The sequence below is a fragment of the Conger conger genome, chromosome 14 (assembly GCF_963514075.1).
Source record: "Conger conger chromosome 14, fConCon1.1, whole genome shotgun sequence".
NCBI lineage: Eukaryota > Metazoa > Chordata > Actinopteri > Anguilliformes > Congridae > Conger > Conger conger.
In genome coordinates, this window is record NC_083773.1 from 28,791,525 (window position 1) to 28,819,481 (window position 27,957).

Below are 27,957 nucleotides of genomic sequence, written 5' to 3' on the forward strand. Positions count from 1 at the left end.
CATGAAATTTAGGCTAACCAATAAAGTTAAGTGGGCCTAGGCCTATATTGTACACCGAATCAACACACAGCAGCACATTAAAAATGAACTTGGTAGTAAAATGCAGCTCAAACAACCTAAACAAGATCCACACAGATTCATATCAAGATGGTTTAGCAAATTAATTGCAGCATACTTGATTCACCGTGAGAACGTGGCGCTGTTTGCGCTTACTGTAGGCTACTTGTCAAAGTCCGAATCCATGGCTTCTTCCGATTCTAAAACGACAATACGCAGGTAAGAGCGGCGAACGACCGATTTTTCCACAAAACTGTATAAGAATCTATCCTACTCTATGCTTCAGTCCCAGCCTCGCACTCCTGTAGTTACGCCAAAAACGTAGCATCTCCGTTTCCACCACATTGGCGCTTCGTGTTCCGTCAATATAGCAGAATGGTGTCGCCCTTCTGCACACTGCTTGTTTTCACCATATCGGACTCGGTAGCGCTGTAGCGCTACACGTTGTTTTTGTCTCCATAATATTTTCATATGTTGTGCACTTAATTTATGCAGTGCAGTGCTCATATCGAAGGCGATTGGAAGGGTTACTCGACCCTTGCCCGGTTCCTTTGGATTTTAACGAACTTACAGCGACAAGAGGACTGAAGCCAGTAGCTTTCCCAGGCAATCCCAGTCATGACCTCACTACGCACCGTCAATGCATTGAATGGGATTTCACGTCGGTTCTAGTTTTGCCTGTGTGTCAGCGAACGTTGTAAACGGGAGCAGTTACTTGCAATCTTCTTCGATGACGGTCTGAATGAATATTTGCTTTGTTTCACACCAAGAAATCACACCACGCATCTGCTTGACCCAGGTTAAACCCCAAGCCACTCGCGCTTCAGAGGTGAGATTTTTTTTATAGCCGTAGCCTATATTGTTTGTCCCAGTTTTGAATGGATACGATTTGAGGTCGTGTATTAGGAAATAGTCCAGCTATAGCTAAGTGTTTACATGTGCGCTGACTAGACAGTGCAGGGCAGCAGTATGTAACCTATGTCTTCAAATTCTAGTATATGACAACGTAGGCTACATACTCGGATTGTGACGTGAATTGTCACGTCTGGTTCACTTACCAAGGCTACTATTTTTTGTAACTGTTATCAGCTGCTCTGAAATTCTTATTTTCTAACACGATGTTAAACGGCCGAATTAGGCTAGACTTCGCATCAAATAAAATTGGGTTTATATCGTTTTACATCTTGTAACCTACATACTGTTCTTTTTGTCTACCTCTTTTCACGTCTCATTGGCTAAAAAGAATCAGCTGCTGCTCTAAAACAATCAAGCTAGCAAAATATAGAATAGAGTGGCATTCACGCATACCGTACATTTGTGTCGTAGGCGGTTGCTATCAATTTTCCAAGCAACGTCTTCAAACGGAATGTTATACACACAAATTGTAGTTAATTTCAGGAATATCTGAACGTACAGTAAGCGACTTCTGTTGTTGGAATAACCATATTGATTTGTAGCTACAGCCTTAAGGCAATATGCTTATTAGGCTATCCTGTCATAGCCTTTATCTTTGCCTTATTCGTGCTTTCTGTCTTGCTAGACGGTTCTGTACGCGTGATTCACTGTCCTAGTTTTAGCTTGCCAGTGTATGTCAAAAAGAAAAGAAAAACGCCCATCTCTGGCACTTAATTTCAATTTGTACGAAGGATGGGCCGTATACTATATGAACTCATGCTTGGCTGTTATGGGTTTATGAACGTCCTGCAGTAGCCTATGGCATGTGTACCCACACAAAACTTTCAAGAAATGTGAAAAGAACCTATAGATTTACAAACCTATAGATAGCAAAGAACAGAATAGCTGTGTCTCATCTTGGCCATCTTTTGATTCAGGCACTTAAAGATCACATTGACATTATACATCGTTTCGATTTTTACACACAACATACTTATTGTAATTTGGCATTCAAGTTTAGATTTAATTAACTCATAATTTCGAAGGCAAGGATAAAGTTAATTCACCTACTCTTATTATTATACTGAATTGACCCGCCATTCAAAAAGACACTTTTATTGTAGAGTGAAAAATGGGTTGGCAATGATCTTCTGCATTTGCATCTTGTGAACTGGCTGACAGATTATTTGAGTCCAGTGTCAGTCAGTAAACATTTCTTCTGCGAGCAAAATCAACAGATTAAATAAATTAGCCTAGTTTTAAAACTGGGTGAAATGGTATGTGTTATAGACTTTACACATACCGCAGTTGTTGTAATATGAGAACTCCCTTGTTACAACACAGTATTCTACTGTACTGTAAGCCCATGGTTTTCCCATGTCACCAGATACAGTGGCCAATAGAATTTAACTTCTCTGCTGGTTCAAATAGCTTATGTCTGTGTTTCAAAAGTTTGAAATCTTTTCAAAAATGCTCTCCTCAAGTTGTTTCCATATCTCTGAAAAATGCAGCCTTGGAGTTATTGTCCATCTTTAATGTAGAACACTGATCCTTCATCTCTGGTAGGCCTATAACATGAACACAAATGGCTTAAGTTTGAAGCATTATACAAATCCTATTATGAACCACAAAAATATTGATCAAGATGCAAAAGGTTTTTGTTTTTTTCATTAATTGGTGTAGTGAGTAGAATAAATTATTTTAATTTTTAATGTCTGTAGAGTGGGGGTGTTTGCTTATGCTGTTTGTGCTACTGTATGTTTACACATTTCCTTTACAGATTGTTTGAATTGGACTTGTGACAAGTTGTTGGGTATTGTACAGTATGTGTGTGCCTGTGCATGTGTGCAAGCCCTGGCACAGCTGCTTGTGTATTTCTTTTATAGTAATATCTGGTACATCTTCCCAAATGTCTCATTGACGGTTTTCTGTGCAATAAAGGTTTCTGAACATGTGCTGGCTTTACAGTGGTTCCAAAGTATCTTGTAAATCAAAATATAGAAATTGAAATTGTGACGTGGCTTCCTAAGTCAGCATAGCTGTGTGGGTCCTTGGGTGGGAAGAGCGTGCATTGCTTGAGAACTGAGAACAGAGAACAAAGAGCTACCGCCACAATATAAAAACTGAAATTTATGTTACTACTTGTGAATAAGTGCTATAAAATGAATCTATTAATATATACTGCCTCTGGTAACGTAGCTGACGAGCTGCTTTTTGGAGTTACTTGAAATGCATTTTCTTGCTTTAAACCTCAATGCCTGAATGCCCCCATGCCTGTACTATAAAGCTGGCTGGTCATCAGAAACTTCTGTATCGATGGTATCATTCATTGCACATAAAACTGTCTGGGCCAATCAAAATCATACAGTAAAACTGAAATTATATGGAAAAACCTCAAAGTGAACTTTTGCTTTAAGGTCGACACTTACTTCACATTGTGTTTTAATTCCTATCATGCAGAAAGAGCATGACATCCCACTACCATTCCTTGATTGGATACTAAAATACCTTTAGAAAAGCAACTCTCTCTCAAGAAAGTTATTAATAAAATTTATGCCAGCCTCTTCAATAGTCCAAGCTAATATGCAAAGAGACTGCAGAGACTTAACACAAAGTTGTATTTCATTTAGAATTTAGTGGATTCAGATATAGAATTGATCGAATAAAGAGCCATGTCCCCATTGTATTGTGCGCCTGCCCTTTTTGGAGGGACGACGCCCGGGGTGTAACTTTGCCTTGCTGAAGAGCTGTTTGGGGTGCCACGAATGCCATGAAGTGGATCGAAGGAGATCTAGAAGTTCACAAGGCTTCCGGTGACTTCATGCGAATGCTTGTCTCCAAGCGAGAATTCCTTTTAATTAGTAATGCGACCGCAACGTGCCCCCCCGCCTCCTCAACAGTGCACGATGGTCCATCTGCACCATCCGCCAAACCGCAGTACAAACGAGTCCGTTGTTGTGAAGCCGCTAAGACACTAGCCATCAATATGAGGGGGAAAATAGCTTGTTCCCCTCCATGCTCTTCTAAGAGCTGTAAAGAAAGGGGTGAATGTTAGCCAGAAAGGGCAATAAAAAGGCTTCTTAGAGCAGCACTTTATTCTGCAGAGGGTCAGATGTTTCCTGTCAGCCAGTATGAAAGAGTGTTCAAACCAGGAGCAAGTGACAGACTGTTCCCTCCTCAACTGAATTATTGAAAACAAAGGAACAGTCTATCCAGTCTAGCAGAGGAAAATAGTGTCATTCTCAGAAAAAGCGTTCTGGAGCTGCATTCTATTTCGGTTGGATGTTATGGAGTTACAGTTATTAAGCCAGTAAAACTGGCAATTCCAGTTCAACAACACGTAGCGTCACATTTTAAATGGAGTTGACCTCATAGTTTTAGTTCAGCTCCAACGTGCCTTCAATGCAGAGGTTGCGCTGCAAATATGCAAATGACCTCCCAAAATGTAGACACGCTGTTTCCTGCCATGGTTTGGATTTGTTTGCAATGGTTTTGTTATTTTCACTTAACCTGAAATAGCTGAAGCTACATATGATTATGTTTTGGTTCCATTGATAGTTTGGCGGGCGGCACGGATGGTGCAGTGGGTAGCACTGCCGCCTCACAGCAAGGAGGTCCTGGGTTCGAATCCCCGTCGGCCGGGGCCTCTCTGTGCGGAGTTTGCATGTTCTCCCCGTGTCTGCGTGGGTTTCCTCCGGGTACTCCGGTTTCCTCCCACAGTCCAAAGACATGCAGGTTAGGCTGATTGGAGAGTCTAAATTGCCCGTGGGTATGAGTGTGTGAGTGAATGGTGTGTGTGCCCTGCGATGGACTGGCGACCTGTCCAGGGTGTATTCCTGCCTTTCGCCCAATGTATGCTGGGATAGGCTCCAGCCCCCTGTGACCCTGTTCAGGATAAGCGGGTTAAGATAATGGATGGATGGATGGATGGATGATAGTTTGGCTTGTTTTGATTTCATGTGTAGCGATGTGTCGCTGGTGATGTCATTGTGGCCTGGCGGTGATCACCACTGAAGTCTTACACCAAATGCTCCAGCAATACTCATTGATTTTCTCAAGCTGTTTAATGCCAGAATTTGATATGGCTGTATTGATATCAGGTTGATTCATTGTAATGCTGGCAGAGTGGTTTCCAAAAACGAGTCCTGGAGGATATTCACTGGCAGCGGCTTTGGCGTTTGAGTTGTTTGACACCGAGCCTGCTGTTTTTTGTGATGTTTATTTATGGGAGTGGTCAGTGGCATGTTCATTTCAGAGGTGAAGATGGGGTCGGGTGGGTATTTCGGGTCTTTGCTATCACCTTCCACATGTCTTACACCTATCTCCGGCACTTTGGGTATGGGGATTAAACCATCTGTGATGGTGGTGGTGGCGATTTGCATAACACCACTTAATCTGTTCCCTCTGCTCTGTGCTGTGAGGAGCTTGGCGCCCAGGTTCTGTGACGATCGTTTAACAGGCAAGGAAGTGGACACCTCACAAGGGTTTTAATGGCCGGCTGTCTCCCGGGAATGCATGCTGGGAGATTATAACAGAGCCTGAGATACTGAATAACCGGGTTCCACGAGGAAGGGTCCGCATACCATGCCTCTCCCCTCTGGGGTCAAGCTGAGTTCACCTGCTTGTGTGTCATGAGCAGTCGGGTCTCTGATGACCCCATGAGGGCATTAGACAGAAGTCATTCAGGGGGTTTGTCTGCTCTGGAGCACACAGTCACCTGTACACTTCAGAGGAACCTCTCTATATTTATGTGAAAATTGATGCAGCTAAATAACATTTGAATATTTAAATTACTGATTGTGCGGCACGGATGGTGCAGTGGGTATCACTGCCGCCTCACAGCAAGGAGGTCCTAGGTTCGAATCCCCGTCGGACAGGGCCTCTCTGTGCGGAGTTTGCATGTTCTCCCCGTGTCTGCGTGGGTTTCCTCCGGGTACTCCGGTTTCCTCCCACAGTCCAAAGACATACAGGTTAGGCTGATTGGAGAGTCTAAATTGCCCATAGGTATGAGTGTGTGAGTAAATGGGGTGTGTGCCCTGCGATGGACTGGCGACCTGTCCAGGGTGTATTCCTGCCTTTCGGCCAATGTATGCTGGGATAGGCTCCAGCCCCCCCGTGACCCTGTTCAGGATAAGCGGGTTAGGCTAATGGATGGATGGATGGAAATTACTGATTGTTAAAGGAGAAAAGGCAGAATCTGTATCTCGGGCAAGAATGGATTTCTGTTTCTTCACTTGGCAATTGCCTGCCGATTCCAGGGGTGTGGTGGTGTAATTTTTTAAGGCAGTTATCATAGTGGACTGGTTTAAATGCAGCTGCCAGCCGGTAATGTTGTTGCTTTGCTATGTGCCAGACTGTTGATTTTCTGAATAGGGCTGTCAATACGGCCTATGTGATACTGTCTTCTCAGCATCAAACAGTCATTTATTTAGGCCTTATTATTTAATGAAGTAGGGTAATTATTTATTGTAAAGACAAACGGGAAGCTGGCTTTGTTTCATATTTTGCCTGTGGAATAGCTTGTAGCAATTAACTGTCTTAAAGTATTAAAAACTATTTCTGGGAAGCTGTTTTGGGGTTTTTTTTGGTTAAAAAATATTTTTATTTTTCCAAAAAGTGTAGGGGTAAGGGATACAGAACAGATCTTAAAGTCGTATTGTGTCTGATTTCCACCGACACATATCACAATATGATACCTGATATTAACAACAAGCTTAGATCACATTTCTTCCTGATATTAACAACAAGCTGTTGTTAATATCAGGTAGCCATCCTTGTTTTGGCAGTGAGTGCCAATGTAAAGTAAGCAATTCACAGTTCTCATAGCTGGACTTTTTTTTCAATGCTGATCGACTGTTTGATCGAATACGCTTTTATTATACATACAGATTAAAATTTGTTATGAATATAGCAACATACTGAGGATACTATTGAGCTGAAATGGCATGCCAAGCCATAATGAGAAATTATATTCAGATTTTTTGATGAAAATCAAAATACAGTGGTATGCCCTATATACTCCTGGGACTTCAGAGAAAAAGTTTAGCCTATACATTTTTTTTGCATACCAGTTTCTTGCGTGACAAAAACATGTTGCAGTGAAAAAGAACAAGAATGTATTGCCTTTGGTAGGTATGTACATCTGACTTGAAATATTTGAATGCAGCAGAGCATGTGGAAGTGATCTGATGCAGTGCTATTGAGCTGACTGCTGTTCTCACAGACGGTGTGAATTCCCCAACTGAGGATCAATAAAGTGTGTTCTGTTCCAGGGCTAGACAACCCTGGTCCTGCAATGGCAGGGACGCCTCAGGTTTGTGCTCCACTGTTTGATTGATTAGTAGATTTTGAATATTCAGTCTGAAGGGAGGAACACTGGGTACCTCCAGCACATGTTTTCACAAAGCAAAATAATGAATCTAGTTCTGTAGTTTGGGCTTCTGACAGAATAAAAACTAGAAAGAAATCTGCTACTCCATAAACAGGGTTACCAATCCCTGTTCTTTGCTATATTAAATTCTAGCCTGCAATTCACAAGTGTGTGGTTTGATATTTGCAATGAACTGTTCCTTAACACAGAAGGGTTTTTTGAGGGAAGTGATAGTGAATCATTCTTGTTCTGTTTCTGTACCCAGATAAAGAACAATCATACCTCAGTTTTTTTTTTTTTCCATCCTGATTTGTCACTCGGTCCACATTCATTTAGTTAAATATACACTGAGCACTTTATTAGGCATTTATAAGACTTATTTTTTGCTGCTGTAGCCTATCCACTTTTGGGTTTGATGCGTTGTGTGTTCAGAGATGCTCTTCTACATACCACTGTTGTAATGCGTGATTATTTGTGTTCCTGTCACCTTCCTGTCAGCTTCGACCAGTCTGGCCCTTCTCTCTGACCTCTCTAATTAACAACGCGTTTTCGCCCACAGAACTGCTGCTCACTGCATGTTTTTTGTTTTTCGCACCGTTCTCTCCAAACGGATGTGCGCGAAAATCCTAGGAGATCAGTAGTTTCTGAGATACTCAAATCAACCTGTCCGGCACCAACAATCATTCCACGGTTAAAGTCACTTAGATCACTTTTCTTCCTCATTCTGACATTTGGTCTGAAGAACAGCTGCACCTCTTGACCACGGCTGCATGCTTTTATGCATTTAGCTGCTGTCACATGATTGGCTGATTAAATATTGGCATTACAAGCTGGTGTACAGGTCTGCCTTTTCATGGGCACTGATAGAGACAGGACAGGTGAAGATATTATATGTTATTATTTGTTATTATTAGCATGCTATAGTTTGGCTTCCAGTATTTCCCTTTTCTCTGTTTCAAGATGGCCGCCCCTTTGCACCAGGTTGAAGTATGGGGAGGAAATTGACCGCAAAAAGACAATGACAGACTGACCACTGAGAGGCCACCTGGCCGTTTGTTGATGTTAATTTGAAGCCTCTGTTGGTCCACTTCTGTCTTCCTTTGAGGCGTATTGTTTGCTTCTCCTACAAGTGTAAGTGTGTGGTGCCCTCTGAGGAAAGAGAGGTTTTAGGTGGGGAAAAGCATTGATATATCGCAAAAAATTTTTTCTGCAATACTGTATCAATATGCTAGCGCCAATATATCAACATTTTATTTAACTATACATATCAACATTTATTTAACTATACATTCTATAGACAACACATGTCTAATAATAAACTAATAATAAATAATAACAACTAATGGAAAACAACCATTAACCATTAACATTACGTGAAGCTAACTTCAACATGCAGTGAATAAATATAGTATATGATTGATTCCTTTAAAAAAAGACAAAAAATAAATCTGGGGTATTTTGGTCTTCAGACACAGATATTGTGATGTATCGTAGGCGATTGTCTTGCAATATATTGCAGAATTGGCTGTATTGTGATACTATATACGTTGTACTTGTGATACAGACTTAGTGATGGTTGGCTACTTGTTGTGTTGTGTTTGAAAGGCATTTTAGCCTTCTTTTTTTGCATGCATCAATCTTCACATTAATAATGAGACTGAGGAAACCACTAATGCAAATTTTCACATTTCTATCATATCATTTTGGAGGTAAGACTATTGTTTCCCTACTATTTTTATTTTTCCCTACTCAGACATCCATTTTTAAAGAACAGCAGACAACATTATTTCTTATTTTCTTCTCATTGAGATGGGGGGGAAAGCAGAGAAGGTTAGAGATGGGATCACAGAACAGAAAGCACCATGGTGGGGAATTGTTCAGGGAACTCCTGACTGCAGGGAGGGATTCATACAGTTTTTAAGTATTCACAAAAACAGAATTTAAAGTATATGCTGTTAAAAGCTAAAATATCTGTACTATTGCCAGGCTGCAGGATGGTTATTTTGGTTGGTTTGTCCTGCTGGGAATGATGAGCCATGCTGGGAATTTGTCCTAACATCAAGAGAGCTTGCGTTTTCCTGCTTGTTATTGTACATAAGCCTGTAATGACTTGATTTGTTCACATCAAGACTTAGTCTTTGAGGATGTTCTCTCATTAGAGTATCAGCAACATAGCTCCCCAAGAAAACAATACAAATCACTGTCAAAATGCTTTGTTTTTCCCCATTTGGGATCATTTAGGATGCTTATGTTTTGCGACACACTGTAATGACTTTTGGGTATTCTTTTATTGTGATTCTGTATAAGCATTCTGTGAGCTGCTTTTTTTAATGCCAGAGCCCTGGTTCTGCATTAGACCACGCATGCTAGTTAGCCTCAACGAAGAAGAAACGCCAATTTGAATGTCTATTATTTTATAGTCTTTAAAACATTTAATAACATCCATCCATCCATCCATCCATCCATTATCTGAACCCGCTTATCCTGAACAGGGTCCCAGGGGGGCTGGAGCCTATCCCAGCATACATTGGGCGAAAGGCAGGAATACACCCTGGACAGGTCGCCAGTCCATCGCAGGGCACACACACCATTCACTCACACGCTCATACCTACGGGCAATTTAGACTCTCCAATCAGCCTAACATGCATGTCTTTGGACTGTGGGAGGAAACCGGAGTACCCGGAGGAAATCCACGCAGACACGGGGAGAACATGCAAACTCCGCACAGAGCGGCCCCGGCCGACGGGGATTCGAACCCAGGACCTCCTTGCTGTGAGGCGGCAGTGCTACCCACTGCACATTTAATAACATATTTTATTAAAATTAAAAGTATCAATTATCATTCTGGCAGCCTTGTATTGTACTGTACAATAAATATGAAGAAAAAGTAGCATTCCTACAAAATCGGAAAGAACAATAATGTTAAAAGCTGTGGGGGAAATGTCCATTAAATCATAATGGAGTCCCAATTGTGGAATTGCATACATTTCAAGCAATTGATTAGTTTTAAGAGCAGTCTTAAGAGTTGCATTTGATTGGTTTACCCCATCAAGACATGCAAGACCTGGAGGCAGCCTACTGGTTCCATGGATTCCTATGGGCGCGGCTCAAGGGCGCATGAAGCCAATTCATGGAGGCGGCCATATTTGACTATGGGGCTTTTTTGGGACCAGAGCATGTACACTGGGGCTTTTTTGGCTGCTAAGCATGAAGTGATGAATAGGAATGAAAATGAAGATATGTCTTCAGAAAATATATCTTCAGCTCAGAAAATGAAATCAGCCCCTGGAGAGTAATTAGTTCAGTGTGAAGAATTTTTAGAATCTAAAAGCCATGTTCAGAATAGTATAATTTTATAATATAATTATTGGTTTTGAATGTGCTTCAATAGGGAAATTAGGTTATTGGCTATACAAGTGAACAGTAGAATAAATTCCCCTGGATCAGGGTTGGCCAACTCTGGTACCTTCAAATATTGATATATTTTTGAGGCCTAGCGTCTTTGCTGATCTTTTGAGAGTTGCTGTGTTGCTCAGAGGGACCGGACTGGAGCAGAACACACGACGTGTGGCTCCCGTGACCTGCACACCCACCTATCGCTCCGCTTGTCACCCTGATGCCAGTGCATTCCCTGCTGGGGGTGTGGGAGAGGAGTCGGGGCTTGCCCCAGTGTTTCTCCTGCATTCTGGCGTGACAGCCAGGCCATGCTGTTTGCTTACGTCCGTGAGGCCCAGTCACTCCTGCTTCAGTCAACCCACACCTGAAATAGGCCCCATAATGCCTCACGCTGTGTACGGCTGCTCACTTGCACAATGCCTACGGTTTAGTGCAGACAAGCAGGTATGTTTTATGGCATATGTCTTTGAGACCTGGTTGCCGACTTTATTCCAGACCACTTTCAGGTTGAGCTAGGTGCTTAAGTGCAAAAGAATATACATCCTTTCATCTTTTTTTCTTCATTGAGACTAGGAGAAAGCAATCGCCTCCCACACGGCTCAGGAGGTGGCTGCACCACACTCGCCCGTTATTTTCGTTATTTTTCATTAAAATTTGCTTTTTTTGCTTGCAAAAAGGAATTCCGATTCCGTCTTTCGGGACTGATCTCATACTGAAAAGGAAATCTTGGAATCCACTGGGATTCCTTTGAGTGATCTGTTTGAATTATAGATCAGGAGTTAAACCCATTCGTTCAGCTGAAGCATTCCTGAAGCTTAGGGGCACAGCTGAACTCTTTAACTCCGTCAAAAGCCTGCATCCGTGATCCGCAGGTTCTTCTCTCGTAATTGCCTTTCAGAGAGAGAAGGCTCCTTTTTGATGTTGGATTTAGGGAGCACGTAAATTTACCGCATGTCAACTCCGGTTACACTCGACGGTTTCTCTTTCTTTCTCTTTCCCCCCAACAAATTCTCGTCAAACAAATATTTGGTCATGTAGCTACAGTGCTTGTTTATGCTTTTAATTATGCCCAGAGTCATCTTCCATAGGGGAAAAAAGTTAAATGCTATGTCAATATACAGTCTCCTCCAAACGTATTGGAACAACAAGGCCAATTCCTTTGTTTTTTTCAATACACTAGCCTAAATACATTATGGGTTGAGATAAAAAGATGAACACCAGACAAGAGTTCAGAATTTCAACTTTTATTTCCTGGTATTTACTGGTATTTAGAACATAGCCCCTTTGGTATCAGACCACCCAATTTCCAGGTGAGCTAAAGTATTGGAACAAAGAGTATTTAAGTAAATGAAAGTAGCTAAATAACATCTAATATTTGGGAGCATATCCCTTTCTTGCAATAACTGCATCAAGCCTGCAACTCATTGACATCACCAAACTGTTGCATTCTTCTTTTGTGATGCTTTTCCAGGCTTTTACTGCAGCCTCTTTCAGTTGTTGTTTGTTTTTTTGGGGGTCTCCCTTCAATCTCCTCTTCAGGAGGTGAAATGCATGCTCATTTGGGTTAAGGTCTGGTGATTGACTTGGCCAGTCTAAAACCTTCCACCTTTTCTCCATAATGAAGTCCTTTGTTGTGTTGGCAGTGTTTTGGGTTATTGTCTTACTGCATGATGAAGTTCCTCCCAATTAGTTTGGATGCATTTCCCTGTAAGTTGGCCTTTCCATCACTTAGGTTAATCTCGCTCTCATTATTCCAGAACTTTCTTATTACTGATGAGTGGTTTGCATCTTGTGGTATAGCCTCTATATTGCTGCTCTCAAAGTCTTCTTCGAACATTTGATTGAGATGCCTTCACCCAAGCCCTTACTGATGTTTTGGGGATTTTCTTCACTGCTCTCATAATGTTACTGTCATCAACTGTTGTTGTTTTCCTTGGTCAACCTGTTCGATATCTGTTGCTCAGTAGGGCACCGATTTCTTTGTTTTTCTTGACATTCCAAGTTGTTGTACAAGCTATCCCCAATGCTTGTGCAATGGCTCTGATTTCCCATCTTTTCTAAGCTTAAAAATGGCTTGCTTTTCTCCCAAAGACAGCTCTGTGGTTTTCATGTTGGTATATTTTTTCTAAGACAAATGCAGTCTTGCAAAGGCAAAACCCAAAGCTAAAACCAAGAGTAGACATTAAGAACTATTAATGTTTAACCAATCAATCTAAGAGGACACATTGGGCAATAAGAAACCTGTTAGTCACATGTTCCAATACTTTTGCTCACCTAAAAATTGGGCGGTTTGATACAAAAAGGTGATATGTTCTAAGTTGCTTAACAAATCTAGATAAAAATACCAGTAAATAAAAATAAATTTGGATCTGTCTTCTCGTGTCCATGTTTTGATCTCAAACTCAATTGTTTTCATTGTATAGCAAAAACAAAGGAATTTACCTTGCTGTTCCAATTTTGAAGGGGACTGTGAATGCAACAGTAATAAAATACCTTAATGTGATATTGATTTCAAGAAGGGAAGGGCTCCCAGTTTTTCATTTGGGTTGTTTTAGTTGAGTGAATCATTTTCTTTGCTGTAACTTTTTAGTTCTAGAGATCTCACTGTCATGTCCACAAGCAACATGTGACAGTCTAATCAAAGCCTGAATGATGGTCAGGTAGCCTACTTATTCAGACATACTCTATGCAGCACCATCTACATTAAATAGAAAAACATTTGTTCTCGACTTACAAGTAGTCCTATCCAGTTATTTTTCATTCTTTTCTTTTTTTTTGGCAAACCATAAAAGTAGTTTTTCACCGAGTACATGTCCATAGTTTTACACAGGGCCATCTTAAAAGCAGGTGTGCCTTGTACAAATGTGACCAGGGTGTTTTTTTTCCAAAAGTGGATAGGGTGTACTTTATCCAAATGGGGCTAGGGTGTGCTTTACCCAAAATTGGCCAGGGTGTGCTTTATCCAAAATTGGCTAGGGACATGCGATGCACGCACTGCAACTCCCAAAGGAATTAAATAGGGAACAATATCCATCAGTCAGATTACTTCTGAAAAGGTGTAATAGCATATTCTATCATGTTATGTCATGTTATGGCCATATACATCTCATGGTTATTATATTGCAATTCATCTTCATCTGTTTGTTTGTGACTGATTTAGCTGCCTAATTAATCTGTGAAATGTGATACTTATAAATAGTCTGTGAAATGAGACTTACCTGAGGTTCACCAATGGAATTTTTACCTTGTCTGATTTTTGTCAAATACTTTGAAGCACCAGCAGCATGAGAAGTATGAAAATCCAGTGTTTTGAAACTGTTTGAAACTGTTTTGAAAGTCACTGGTGTGTCGTCATACTGTACTCAAATGGAGTCTTCTGAATTAACAAATGATCAAGTCGATGAAACTATACCTGAGATCTTTCTTGAGATGTACTAAAGTATGTCTTACAATTTTGTCTGAAAGGTATCAAAACAAAGTCAGTGAGATGGCCATTAATCAGTACTATAGTAATAAATCTTATTAATCTAGGCCTAACTTCTGTATTACTGCATACGGCTATCATCAAAAGAAAAGAGGACTTAATAACGTTTGACTAATATTTAAAGAAATCTTGAAAAATGTCTTTAATAAGTCTTTGTTCCTCCACAAACTCAGTTTGGGCCGTCATTTTGGTGATTACTTGTCCTGCCAAATAGTATTTGTTAAGAACACACTTACAGTCTGAATGAAAGACAGCAGAAAGACACTAGTGCCATGTGAGGCCATTGCAGACCTGTGGGCCGCAGTGACACAGCGTCTCATATTGCCTCAGAAGAAGGCTACTGCAGCGCGGAGCACTGACTAAAATAGCATTCTCTGGCAGCCTGCTATGAATAAATACGAATGTGCAGGTTGTTGCTTGCTGCTGACCTTAATCCCAGCAGCGACTCCTCTGACTGGTCCACATTCATTTAACAAGGATGTTGCCAGCTCTCTCGGCTTACACACACACTCGTGCTCTCTCACACACACACACACTTCTCTTTACTGTCTCACCAGATACAGTCCCCTCCAAGGGTATTGAAACAGCAAGGCCAATTCCTTTGTTTTTGCAAGACACTGAATACACTTGGGGTTCAGATAAAAAGATGAACACAAGACAAGAGTTCAGAATTTCAGAAGTCAAATTCAAATTCAAATTTATTAATGGATAACCCCTAGAGATGAGCCATCTCGTTTTCGAGGGGGTCCAACACAGAACATACAATACAATACAATACAATAGTACAGTACAACAAACACAGTCACGTACACTATACATACACAGAGGCTCTCATTTACCGATCCAGCCCGCACATCGTTCCCATAAGCCCGCAATACCCACACAAAATAAGTAGGAGGTAGGAACAATGGAATGTGTTGATGACAATGACAGTAGTAGTAATAATAATAATAATGGTAATAATGATGATAATAATAATAGTAACAAAATAACCAACAAGCAAATACAGTGATGCAATGGTAAGGGAGCAGGAAGGCAGTAGCATTAGAAGCAGCAACATGACATTTTAAGAAAGGGTAATAATGAGTTCTTAAATATACTTAGTGAGATAATTGTTCTGATGTTGACGGGTAGATTGTTCCAGTCCATCCCAATTAGTTTGGGTGCATTTCTCCGTAAGTCTGCAGACTTCTGAATTCACCCGGCTGCTACCATCATGAGTAACATCAACAATAAAGGTGCACGCCCAAGCCATGACACTTCCTCCACCATGCTTCACAGATGAGCTTGTATGTATTGGGTCATGAGCAGATCCCTTCTTTCTCCACACGTTGGCGTTTCCATCACTTTGGTAGAGGTTGGTGAGGCCTGATCTTGGTCTCATCAGTCCATAACTTTTGTGGCTCATCTCTGTACTTATTTGCAAATTGTTATCTCCTCTTCCGATTCTTACTACTGATTGGTGGTTTGCATCTTGTGGTTTAGCCTCTATATTGCTACTCTCTAAGTCTTCTTCAGACGGTTGATTTAGATACCTTCACCCCTGCCCTGTGGAGATGTCACTGACTGATGTTTTGGGGGTTTCCTTCACAGCTCTCACAATTTTTCAGTCATCAGCTGTTGTTGCTTTCCTTGGTCAACCTATTTGAAATTCGGATCTGTCATCTCGTGTACATGTCAAACTCAATTGTCTTCGGTGTGTAGCAAAAACAAAGGAATTGACCGTGCTGTTTCAATACTTTTGGAGGGGACTGTATTCATCATGTGCATGCATTGTCCTTCTGAAAAACATGGCATAGACCAGCAAATTGGCAAGTACTGATTTTATACTTGTCAAGCTGGATGGTTAATTCTTTCTTTCTTTTTCTTTCTTTCTTTCTGAGCAGGTGAAGGCCTGTTTAACATAAGTTTAGAAAAAAAAAAACCCTCTTTAATTACTTCTACTGTACCATACAAGTACTGATAACATCTTAATGGTTTGATTTATTGTTACTGTGGGAAAATGAAAATGCATAAATTACCCCTCCTATCCTGCATGCCAGCTGTTTTATTCTGCCAGAACTTCCCCTTGCATTTGTGCAGGTAGCACTCACGCCTTCTCGTGATTGGCCCACTAAAACACACATAGCCCGTATCCCTGCCTGCTGCATTTTTCCCAGGAGAAAGCAGAAAGGATGCCTGTTCAGACTTGCAATAGCCTCAGTCCAAAAGTCTCTGACATTGACAGATTCTTGTGGGAAATGATCACTGCAGCATCATGAAAGAATACCAGGAAAGCGATTGTGTCTGAGTCAGAAAGGTAGATTAACTGGAATTACTATTATTTTGTTGGTTTGAAATGGCTTCTAGCTAATGCTATGCATCACTTCTCTAAATTTTGCTTCAACTTGTTAATATGTCAAATAAGTATAGTCAACAGTTTCACATTTTTGACTCACAATGATTGCTTGTTTCTCCCTCAAACTTTTAATTATGAGTTAGTTTTGGGGGAAAAGTTGATTAAATCCAGGTTATGTTCTTTTTTGATTGACGCATACTTCATGGTCAGGCTTGTTTGGGTGCAAGTGACTTTAACCACTTTGCAGTCATGCAGTAAGGGAGTATGAGATTGACTGGCTTGGCCACTGGCAGATGGATGACCTCACCTGGATTTAATCAATCAAGATGACCATCTTTTGTTTTCTTCTCAATTAAATTATTTCAGAACAGATGACTGAGAGCCAATCCTCTCTTTCTCTTAGTGTGTCTTCACTCCTGGAATTCCAGGAATTACTTCATGGCACATTTCACTGTGGTGCATTAATATTTTACTTCAAGCAGATCCTCTAAGATTGGCTCTGAGGTTGAGGCTTGGGCAGAAGCCATACAGTAGGCCGCTAGTTCAGAATATGTGGTCACTGCTAGACGTGTCAGCTGTGTCAGTAAAGCTGAAGGACATTTATTTTGAGCTTGACATACACTTGACATTATTTATTTACTAATTTATTTAATTTTTATCAAATGCGTATGCATGGGTTCTAAGAAACACGCAGTACTATTTCTCTGTATTGAAACCACCTTTCCGATAAGTTATGCTGATGCGGGTTCCTTGAAAGCGTGCCTGATGGGACGGGCGTTTTCCCCCCCGCCCCCAATATACTCCAGCTCAGTGGAATTGGACCGTAAAGAGAGTCACTTGTGAACTGAGGAACGGTAGCAGCAGACCTTAATAGGGTCAGCAGGCCGGCATTACAATAGCAAGGCAATTCAGGAGAAAACACGCAAATGCGTAACAGCATCCTCTGTGGAGCGCAGGCTAGAGTGAGCAACCAGTGAGCCGAATGATCCCCCCCCACCCTCCCCTCCCCATAAGCGTTTGACCAATGGATACTGTGCTCACTGTTTCAACTCTGCATGGTAGTGCAAAGCAGAACCAATATACTGTATGAAGGCATGGCTATAATATTGTTGTTGTTATTATTATTAATACTAATAATAATAATAATAATAGCTGCATGTAGCAGTGAAGTGACCAAGCACTACAGTAAAAGCTGTTAGTTGTCCAATTTGGGCCGATACTGTAATTATTAGAGTAATTGCTGTTTAATTATGTACTAATAATAATCATTATTATAGTAATAATTATGCAATAATAATTATAGAGCTGTCATTGTAAGCATGTGTACCGATCCAAAATCTGAGATGGCCAAAAAAAATGGCTGATCCCAAATGAAGTTAAATTTAGTCGGTGGGTTGTGCTAGAAGGGTGGATGGACCTCCAATGGGTCGATGGGCTGACCACGACTCCTACTGCAGAAACGCTAATAGTGAAAGTGCATGGCCCCTAGTAATACCTGATTTATATGGCACTTTTTCAACCTTTAAAAATATATATTCATATGTAAACAAGATATAAATGCAGCCACACTAAAGCAAACACACACATCTAATGACATCTAAGCAGTGGTTATTGCACATGCAGGCGACACTGTTTTCAGAAGAAGTTCTCAGGTTGTGGGAAATGCATTTGTCAGGTTGTTCCAGCAGACCCAGTTGATACTCAGACCTGTAGATCCTGTTCATGTCATTTTACTGTTTATGGTTCAATGACTGCGCAAGCTGAGATTGATTGTGCAACTGATAATACTATTATTCACCAATGAGCAGCACAGTGCCTTAGACACACATTGTGTATATCCAAGGCACATTCACAGTATCAATAATTAATAATTACAAATAAAAACAAATGAATGAAAACACACAATTGCATCACGTCATCAGTGAAAATAATTTGGCCTATTTGTTCACATCAGTGATGTATAATTGTCATTGTATTGCATAGCCCTCTCAATATCTCCCATAAGACATTTACTGCTTTGGATTTGGTTTTTCATTGTATGCAGTGTTTTACCTGTGGAGTCTAAATGTTTCCCTTTATATTTGCTGCCCAAAGTAGTCATTGTGGTTAAACAAGTTAATCTGTGCCATGCTCAACTAGAACCGGACAACGCAGTGAATGAGAACATGAAGGTTTTTCTGTAAAACATTTGACTATGAAAATCTTTGAAGATTGCATCGCTCTTCCCTGCCTCATCTCGTCCAGTGGGTTACAGGAACTGCGTTTTCCATAACGGCTTCCTAAACCCATTCTTCTATTCATTCACACCATTAAAAAGAGATTGTTTGGAGTTTCCAGTTCAGTAGTAAACCGTGTACAGCATTCCTTGTCAGTTTGTCCAACAAAATGCTTTCAGGTTCAATATCTGTCCAGGGGATTGTCCTGTGGACTCAAATTCAAGCTTCTACTGGCATAAATGCCAGCGATGGTGGTAAGATTAAGCGATATTCCTCCTGAAGAGAAGTATACAGAATGATCCCATTTTCACATTTCAACACAAAAAGGCAAGTCGAAGACTGGTTTTGTCAGTTTGTTTAGCCTTGCTGCTGTGTCTCTCCCGGTCGCTGTTGAAGTGGAAAGCAGGGTGCTTTCTTTCCCTTCCCATGTCTGTCACCTTCAAAAGCTCACAGATCTCGTTTCTGAACTGAAAGTAAGGCTGAGTTCGGGGTTTGTCAGAACGCGTGCTGCCCATGGCAGCAAATGCAGGTCGGGACCCAGCCCTGCAGTGGTTCCTCTGTCATGTAACGTGTGATTTGTTTTTCTTTCTGATTTCATTCCACTTTTACATGAAAGAGGTCCTTCAGTGGAAGCCTGCCAAAAGCTGATGTAGCTGCCAATCTAAGGGAGGAGACCAAATATTCTACCTGTCTGACATCCATCCCCACCCAATACTGCCTCCTGAGGTGCCTGAGGTGGGGAATAGACTGGGCCTGAAATCAAAAGACAAAATACTAATTACATTTATCAGTGGAACAAAGTAGCACAGGATTGTTGGGGAGGAAGCAGTTTCATAGAGGGAAGTCTATGGTTTCACATGAGTTTATTTATTTTTGTTGCCTATTTGTGTTTTAAAAAACATTTTATCAGAATGTAGCATTTTGCCTTTTATAAGAATGTAATGATTGAACACGAGAGGTGGCCTTTCAGACCATTCTAGTCTCTAGTTTTGCCTTCTGTCTGAAGAGTATCCAGCACTGAGATGAGGGTTTATGCTTGTGTTACGTGACCTGGCCAGCTGTTCCGCACACTGATAACTGATGACAAACTGATTCTGCATTGTTTTAAATAGTTTGCATACTGGTGCGTGCCATGCAGTTTGGGTCATAAAGACAATTCTCCACAGCTTAGTCAGTTATAGATAAGCTGATCTGTTTGAGGGAAACAGGGACCATACTGTTGCCTTGGCTCTCTAATCTATGTGAACCACGGCACAAAAGCAGATGACACAAAAGCAGAATAGAAAGAAATCAGACAGGTTTTAAACTGCACTTAGTGAACTTTATCTGTGGCTAAACTGCGGTACCTCCACTGTCACGCCTTTTGTTGTATTTTTCAAATGCATTGTTAACGTAAAATTCCTGTTTCGAAGGGAACAGGGTGATGTATTACCTTGCAAGCATTGTTTCCTGTATCTGTTGCGCATTTCAAATGACTACAAAGAACCTGCACAGCCAGTGTGGTCAAATTAAGAAGTCTGTCCTATTCAGCTTGCGGCTTGCAATTCTTGCTTTGTTCTTGCATAATTAATCAAATTTAGGTGTCGGGAGTTTTATGCATCTATGACTGTGCCAGGTGCTTAAAAGCTAAGGCTTAGTAGGCCCAAATGAAGCAATTGATTTCCGAAGCTCCCGTTTGAACAATTAATGACCTGAAAGTTACTTTGTTTCTGCAAGAACAGAGGGTGAAGAGAGTAGGCATTCATTTTCATTTATTTACTTATTTTGTTTGCTTTTTCCTGGCTTCTTCCAGTAAAGTCAGTTGCTTTTGCAGTGTAATTCATTAATGTTTGCTGGTTTGGGTGTTATTAATCAGGGAAGAAACTTGTGTGAGGGTGTCTACACAGTGTGTCATGATTTGGCAGCTGAATTTCACTCCTTGTTTGAAACAGACAGTTGTTATTGTTCTTTTTTTTTCTCGACAGAAACTAAACAATGTAACTTACTAGCCTATAGATAGTTAGCGTGGTTATTAAAGTGGGCCAGGCCAGGGAAGGAAAAGAGCCAAAAGCTTCTATGGCAGTCGTGTCCAATCTCATGTGGTGTGGGCCCAGCACTAACACTCCTGGTTCTATTAATCAAAGTCTTGTTTGAAGACAATGATTAGTTAATTAGTTGGATTAGTTGAAGGTATCATCGCACTGGGATAAAACAAGAACCTACACGCCGGCCCTTTTCAGATTAGTTTGGACACCCCTGTTGTAGGGGTTACTGTAGGTTTGTGGACACGTGTGCGTTGGTTTGACTAGACCACAAGAAATCATCCGCATCTTGGCAGTGCGCTAGAAGGGTTGTCGTGAGGTCTGAGCAGAATAGACCGTGGGTGTCCTTATTGAACGCCTGCTCTCCTGTCCCCCCTTACACTCAACACGTCAGGGTTTCCAGACAGAATGCTTCACTGCAGCGAGCCTCACTCAGCAGGAATCTCCTCAGCTGCTCCACTGGAACCAGCACCGGCTTGGCCAGCCGCCACGTCTGTCGGGGAGGGGGAATTTTTACAGATGACGGGGTTTACGAGCTTTAGACTGCCCGCCCGCTTGTGTTTCTGACAAAAATATACATATTTAGTGTCTTCTGTGCATTCTTCACATCCAGTCTTTGTGATCTGATACCGGGGGTTTAAAGTTTCTATCAAAATGACCGATAGCTTGATTGAATTCATTCGCCAGGAGACAAATGCTTATTCGCTGATGTAGTGTCAGGGTGACCACTTGATAATTCCATCCAACTTGGAGTCATGCACAAGTTTCTATCCTGCTGAAAGAATCTTGCATTCCACACGTCCTATTCTCAGCTGATACTGTGTTGTCTGCCTACCCTTCTAAAGTGTGATTTGCCCTTTAACATGTCCTTTTTGACTTTATATCTGCACTGACAGATGTTTTTCAAGTAGGCCTATGGAGTCATGTCCAGACCACAGTAGCAGGTGAAACGGTGCCGCTCGAATGCACATCCTGGTACCGAATGAGCAGGAAACTAGCTGCTGTGTGACCGTTGATAGGGTGTATTTAAAGCACACATTCATGTGAAACCTCATTTGAGCACATTTTCCAGGCACATTTTTTTTATGTGTTATTTTAGGATTTCTGCTTAATTTATGAAATCAAACTCAGCACCTTGGCGGTGCTTCAGGAGATCTTTCAGTGCAGTGGGGGCCAACTCCTGCTTTTCCGCAGATTGTAGGCTTCGCTTCGCAAATATAAAGTTCAATAACTACCTATTTATTGTTTAACCAATCGATCTAACAGCACACATCTGGGCAACAAGAAACACCTGTCAGTCACAAAATACTTTTTTTCAAAATTTGGGTGAGCTGATACAAAAGGTGATGTGTTCTCAGTTGCTTAACAAATATAGATACAAATACCAGTAAATAAAAGCTGTAATCTCATGTACTTCTTTTGACCTCAAACTCAATTGTCTTCAGTGTGTATAGCAAAAACAAAGGAATTGGCCTGTTCCAGTGCTTTTGGAGGGGACTGTATATCCATGCACATTGTGGTGCACAAACATGCACACACACATACATGTAACATACGCAGACATGCAGCCTGCTGGGGAGGTGCTGGTACCTGAGGAGAGGTTGTTCAAGTGGCTGGCCATTTTGAGGTCTCAGCTTCGCTCGCCTTATGGGGGTAAAATACCCACAATTTCAGCATGAATGGGATTGGCTGAGTTAACCTTCATAATTCACAAAGTGTCCATTGTGTCTTTGGCTCCCAGTTTCTCTACTACTAGAGACCTTCTACAGTGTGTGGGTGATGGCAAACTGCTCTCACTGCTACCGTCTTTCAATGGACCAAATTGATCATACAGTATTTAAGCTGAAGTGCACTTTAAGGCATATCCATCAGGAATATTGTAATTTTAAAGGCAAAATGTGGCTACTATTTTAACTGTTTCTTTTACATTCACTCCTTCAGAGCCTACACGTGAAACACATTTATTGAAACAGTATTTTATCTTCACATAAGTGTATACTATAGTTATAGCTCTTTATGGAATTTGAAAATATTGACTTGGACAGAATAATTTCTGGGATGGTATCTTGGTTAAATCTTTCCTCCTGTTTTCTCAGAACAAAATGGAAACCTCACCAGAATGTTGACATGTTTCTTGGCCAGGATGCTGAACAACATCTCGCCAAAAAGAATGAAGGAATACCAGGGCATGGTTGGGGGTATATTACAGTTTTATGAAACCTGCATCCCCAACTGGCACTGAATCAACAGGGTGTATTCATGTTTCCTTCCAGCATGTATTCCTGTTCCTTATACTGTGGCACTGAAATAAACCGATATTTATACTTGCAGTTGGTCAAACTGTAAACCACAGTTACCATCACATGTAGCGCACTAGTGGTGGCGCTAGTATACTACATTTGTAATATGCCAACAGATGAAAATGCTTGCTTGAATCATGATTGCAAACAAAACTGCTATGTAGGCTAACCATAGTCCCGAGTGCAGTGGAAATGCTTTTTATTTTCTGCAGTTGAGTTGGGCCATATGTTTCCGGCTCTGCAAGGAAAATTAAATGTCAAACACCATTAATCCTCTGCAAGCCATGTACCTGCTGTTGAAATTAAGCATTATGTTGAGCGTACAGTAGCCATTACATTATAATGAGGGAATGTGCAAATCCAGTTACATCATCCCTCTGCCCTAAGGCCACGGTACTCAGCTGCAGTGGGGATGTTGGCAGGGCTCTGTTCTGCAAAGGGAAGCAGGTGCTGACAGGACGTGTGATTACCCCCCGATACCGATCAGCGGCCGGCCCTTTGATGCGGCGCTGCATCGGGCCCCTGCATCGGGCCCTTTGTTTCACGCTGCGGAGCCAGAGGTGCAGATGTTTGATGTTAAGCGTTGGCGTGCGCGGAGAGGAGGCCCCCTGCCCTTTCAGCGCTGTCTCTCAGCTGCGCTCCATGGGGGCTCCGCTTGGCCCCCTCGCTCCTGCTGCCGTTGGGCCGACCCGCTCCAGTTCAGCTCCTCACATGACCCTCTCCCCTGCCCCTGCCTCTCTCTGCATGCGTCTCATTTGTGTTTCCCCCTCCGTGTCTCATTTGTGTTTCCCCCTCCGTGTCTCATTTGTGTTTCCCCCTCTGTGTCTCTTTCGTGTCTCTTTTGTGTTTTGTCTGCATCTCCATATATCTCTCTGTCTCATTGTGTCCCTCTCTGTGCGTCCCCCTGTCTCTGCCTCCATGTCTCTTTCTGTCTCCTTGTGTCACTGTGTCTCCTTAATTGTCTCGCTTTGTCTCTCCATGTCTCTCTCTATTTGGCTAGTTTTTTCAGTCGGGTTGCTACTCGTGCTTTCGAGCACATCATTCCTTCTTTCCCTCCTTTCTTTTAAAGAAGACATTGAGCATCAGCAAACTGACTAACCTGACTAATCTTTTGGGGTCTTACATTTAATGTAGTTTCAAGGAGCATTTCAGTGAAATTACAAAAATGTAGATTTGGGAAGCCCGCAGAGATGAACCCCTCTCTTTGGCACGTCATACCCAGTTAGGGAGAATACTGCCAGAGACGTGGAGGTCCCGTGGGAGGGGAGGGTCCCACTGCTGCGGTTGTTTGGGTCTTCATTAACGCTGACGGAGCAGCTGCGTCCACACCTGTCTCCGGCTGAAATCCACAGTCCAGACTGGAACTAACGGCTGTCGTCACGGAGACTAACGGCTGTTGTCTTGGAGACCGCCGGCTTTTCTGGGTGCTTGGCAGCTGGAAATAGTATTCTGGCCAGGCAACAACGCATAATCTTTCATTGTGTGCCCATGGACTGGGCGGTGGATATAAGTACTTTACTTTATAGTGCGTTCTGTATTTGGATGCCGTTTGCTGTTGGCCCACGGAACTAAAGATTAATGGAGGATAATTATGGATGGAGGCTAATTATGATTATTTCATCTTCCATCCGATTCTTGTCTGTAGCTAAATTGGCTTATCATGGTTATTGTCTCATTTATCCATCTTTTATTGTATATCCAGCTTCTATGGTATTTTTGGTCAGACTGTATTTATGTCTTGGAGAACAATGAAATCATTGTACAGTAATCCCTCCAAACATGGCTGTCATGTTTTGGGATTTGGAAGGCATTTTAATGGGAGCTATTAATAATGGCTTCAAACTGAAATCAGCAGGGAGGGAATAAGGGCAGATGATGTACAGTCAGTGCTGCATAAGGAAATAATTTGTGTAATTTGCATGGATAGGCAATACTGATAAACTCATAAAAGAGGAAATCTATTATGTGCATGAAGGTACCATATTGAAATGAATAAAAGAGGAAAGGTCATACATGCTATTCTACATCTAGGAGGAAACGTCTTATACGGGTGGACTTGCAGTGCTAATATTTGTGGATGGTTGTCATGGTTTCCCTGTAGGCCTGGGGATGGGGGCGAGCAAGAGCAAGCGCAAGGACCCGGGGCAGCGGTCCCGGAGTTTGGACGGCACCATAGGCAGCAGTGGCGGGTACCACCAAAGCCCCGCCCAGCAGACCATGACGCCCAACCGCAGCCCTGCCGTGGATGGAACCCGGGGCGGCGGCCGTCCCCACGGCAACAGCGCGGAGATGGCGCTGTTCGGGGGCGTGGAACACCCTGGGAGCTACACCTCCCCCCATCGAGGAGGACCCCTAGCAGGTACGACCTCCACCTCGGCCTCAGGGCGAGAGGGGTCAGGGATCAGGGGTCTCCTCAGCTTGCAGGAACACAGCGTTCAAGTTTTTAAACCAGGATTCTGGAGAGAGATTCCCGGACAAACCCTACTTGTGCTGTTACTTAAACCTGCTAATCCGGTTTTCTCTATTGGCATAAAAACTGCGGTTACCTCCACCCATTCTTGTTGGCTGTTTCAGACATCCACTCCCCTCTCCCATCTCAAAGCCAAATGTCCAAATGTATCAAATGATTCACACATTTCTGGACGGATTTGCTGCATTTCTTTTGTGTTGAATTGTGTTCTGTTCAACACTAACACTTGCCTGCTTGCCCAGAGCAAGTACAATTTTAATTGCAAGTAAAAATTTGGCACACAAAAGCCTGGTCATGTGCGAGGGGGAAAATGTGGAGTTATGTTGGTTACTGAGACCATTGACCAATCATGGAACATTTGTTACTTGGTTAAAGACATAAAATTGTGAATCTGGCCAGATAGCTTGTCAGTACTGGTACACAGTTACATTACTAGCCTGTTGTTTCTGTTTTAGCCTGCCTGAAAATGAGTTCAACAGCCAACTCTAAAGATCAATCTATATTGTTCCTGTTAAATAAATAGCAAATTAAAATGAATGAAAATAATAATCATACATTTCCATTGTGCTTTAATTGTTGTAGGAGGGGTCACTACTTTTGTGGCACTGTATGACTACGAATCACGCACAGCCTCAGATCTGTCATTCAGGAAAGGTGATCGACTGCAGATAATCAACAACACGTAAGGAGACTCGCCCCCTCCCCATACACACACACACACCCACATACAAGCACACTTGTGTATACACATACACACCCACACACACACATACAAGCACACTTGTGCGTACACACAAACACACACACACACACACACACACACACACAAACATGCAAATGCACACACGCTGACTCATGACGACATGCCCGCACAGTTGCCTACACACGCATGCAGAAATACATGACACTCCACTCATAAATGTCTTATTTTCTGACATTGTACTGTTTCTAATCTACACCTGCTTATGCTCTGTATCTGAAAGTGGGCTGTTGCTCCTTGCTAACCTGAACTGGTGCACAAGGAACACAGTTCCCGGCCCCCTGACCCCGCCAGCTCCTTGTCTCCTCAGTTTCCTCAGTGCCCCAGGGAGCCTGTTCTGCTGCTCTAACGCTTGCTGTTTGTTTTCTAACCCCTCCCTCTTCACACGCTTCATGGTTTAATTTAGGAGAAAGCTGAACAGCAGGTTAGTAAAACCAGCTTTTGAATATGTCTCCACATGTCCGTCTGTCTGCTGACCTGCCACCATACCCCTGCCCTAGTTAGCTTTCCTGTGAACTGGAAATATTCATATATTCAACAGTTCATGTGTTTTATGTAATGCTTTCTGGTTGTCGCTAATATCCCCACTCATTCCATTCCTGCTATTGAATGTTGGTGGTCTTTGTGCTTTGACATCACAATGTATGTTTTGAGAGGAAAAATATGATTGGCAAATATATCATTTAAAAGCAATAAAAATGTTGAAACCAATTGAAATATGTCTTGCTCAACCACTGTGAAGTATAAAGTATAATTCAATACATACAAGTCATTATTCATTTTCTGTGAATTACGCCATGAAATGAAGTAAAATACTAAGGGACCTGTGTAACAGAGAATGAAAACATGTGAGGTTAATCAGCAATACTGTATTTAGTTAATTTGTCGGGGACCGCATACAGTGTTTTACATAAATTCAAAATGTGATATGTCATCGCATGAGTTAAAGCTTATTTTCATCAGTGTTCCCTGCGGCTCCATACTCATCAGCTTTTTTAAATGAAGTGGATGCACTTAATTACCCACCGAGTATAGGTTGAAACTCATTACATTAGTAATGAACTGAACGATTATTTGCCTCTAGTACCATAATTATTTTCCCTTTCCCGGTCCCAACATCGAACGCACACCTCTCTGGTATCTTACTCTATTTCAACGGTAATTTCATTTTATCAGGGAGTCTGACGTCACTTATCGAATTTGTAAAAATGAACAAAATATTCTTGAAAAGGAAATGCATGTATATGAATTATGTTGAGGGCCCCCAAGAAGTCCCCTATGGAACCTCCAGGGTCCCTTGTCCCCAATTAGGCACCTCTTCAGCTGCAGCATGTCACACGACACACAACTCAAGCCAGTGAACTGATATCAGAGCTGCATTCCCAGCTGTGCCAAAGGAATCCTTCTGAGGACCCAGCAGCAATCGGCCATGAACCATATCTGTGCATGCATTAGAGAAAATGGATCGCTTTCGGCCGTCGGTGTAAAATTAGTAAGAACCCCTGTTTTAAAATGGTGCGAGCATCATTAGCATTTTGTGAGACCAGGGACCAGATGCAAGTACACTGAGCTTTAATGAATGAGAATTCACAAAGGACCTTCCTGAATTCAGCTGCCTCAAAAAACATTTGCATGCATGTCTTAATTCAT

At 41.9% G+C, this 27,957-nt stretch overlaps 1 protein-coding gene across 2 annotated transcripts in view; it reads left to right on the forward strand.

Moving 5' to 3' along the window:
* The first annotated feature begins 478 nt into the window (after positions 1 to 478).
* LOC133109528 (proto-oncogene tyrosine-protein kinase Src-like) overlaps positions 479 to 27,957 on the forward strand; it is a 42,103-nt gene continuing 14,624 nt past the window's right edge. The window contains exons 1-4 of one of the 2 annotated variants that reach the window (XM_061218865.1): positions 479 to 886; positions 25,179 to 25,436; positions 26,130 to 26,229; positions 26,714 to 26,731. In XM_061218865.1, coding sequence (XP_061074849.1) covers positions 25,187 to 25,436; positions 26,130 to 26,229; positions 26,714 to 26,731 — 368 coding nt within the window. In that variant the 5' untranslated portion in view covers positions 479 to 886; positions 25,179 to 25,186. The remainder of the gene's footprint in view (positions 887 to 25,178; positions 25,437 to 26,129; positions 26,230 to 26,713; positions 26,732 to 27,957) is intronic. The other variant, XM_061218866.1, reaches the window with a different exon arrangement.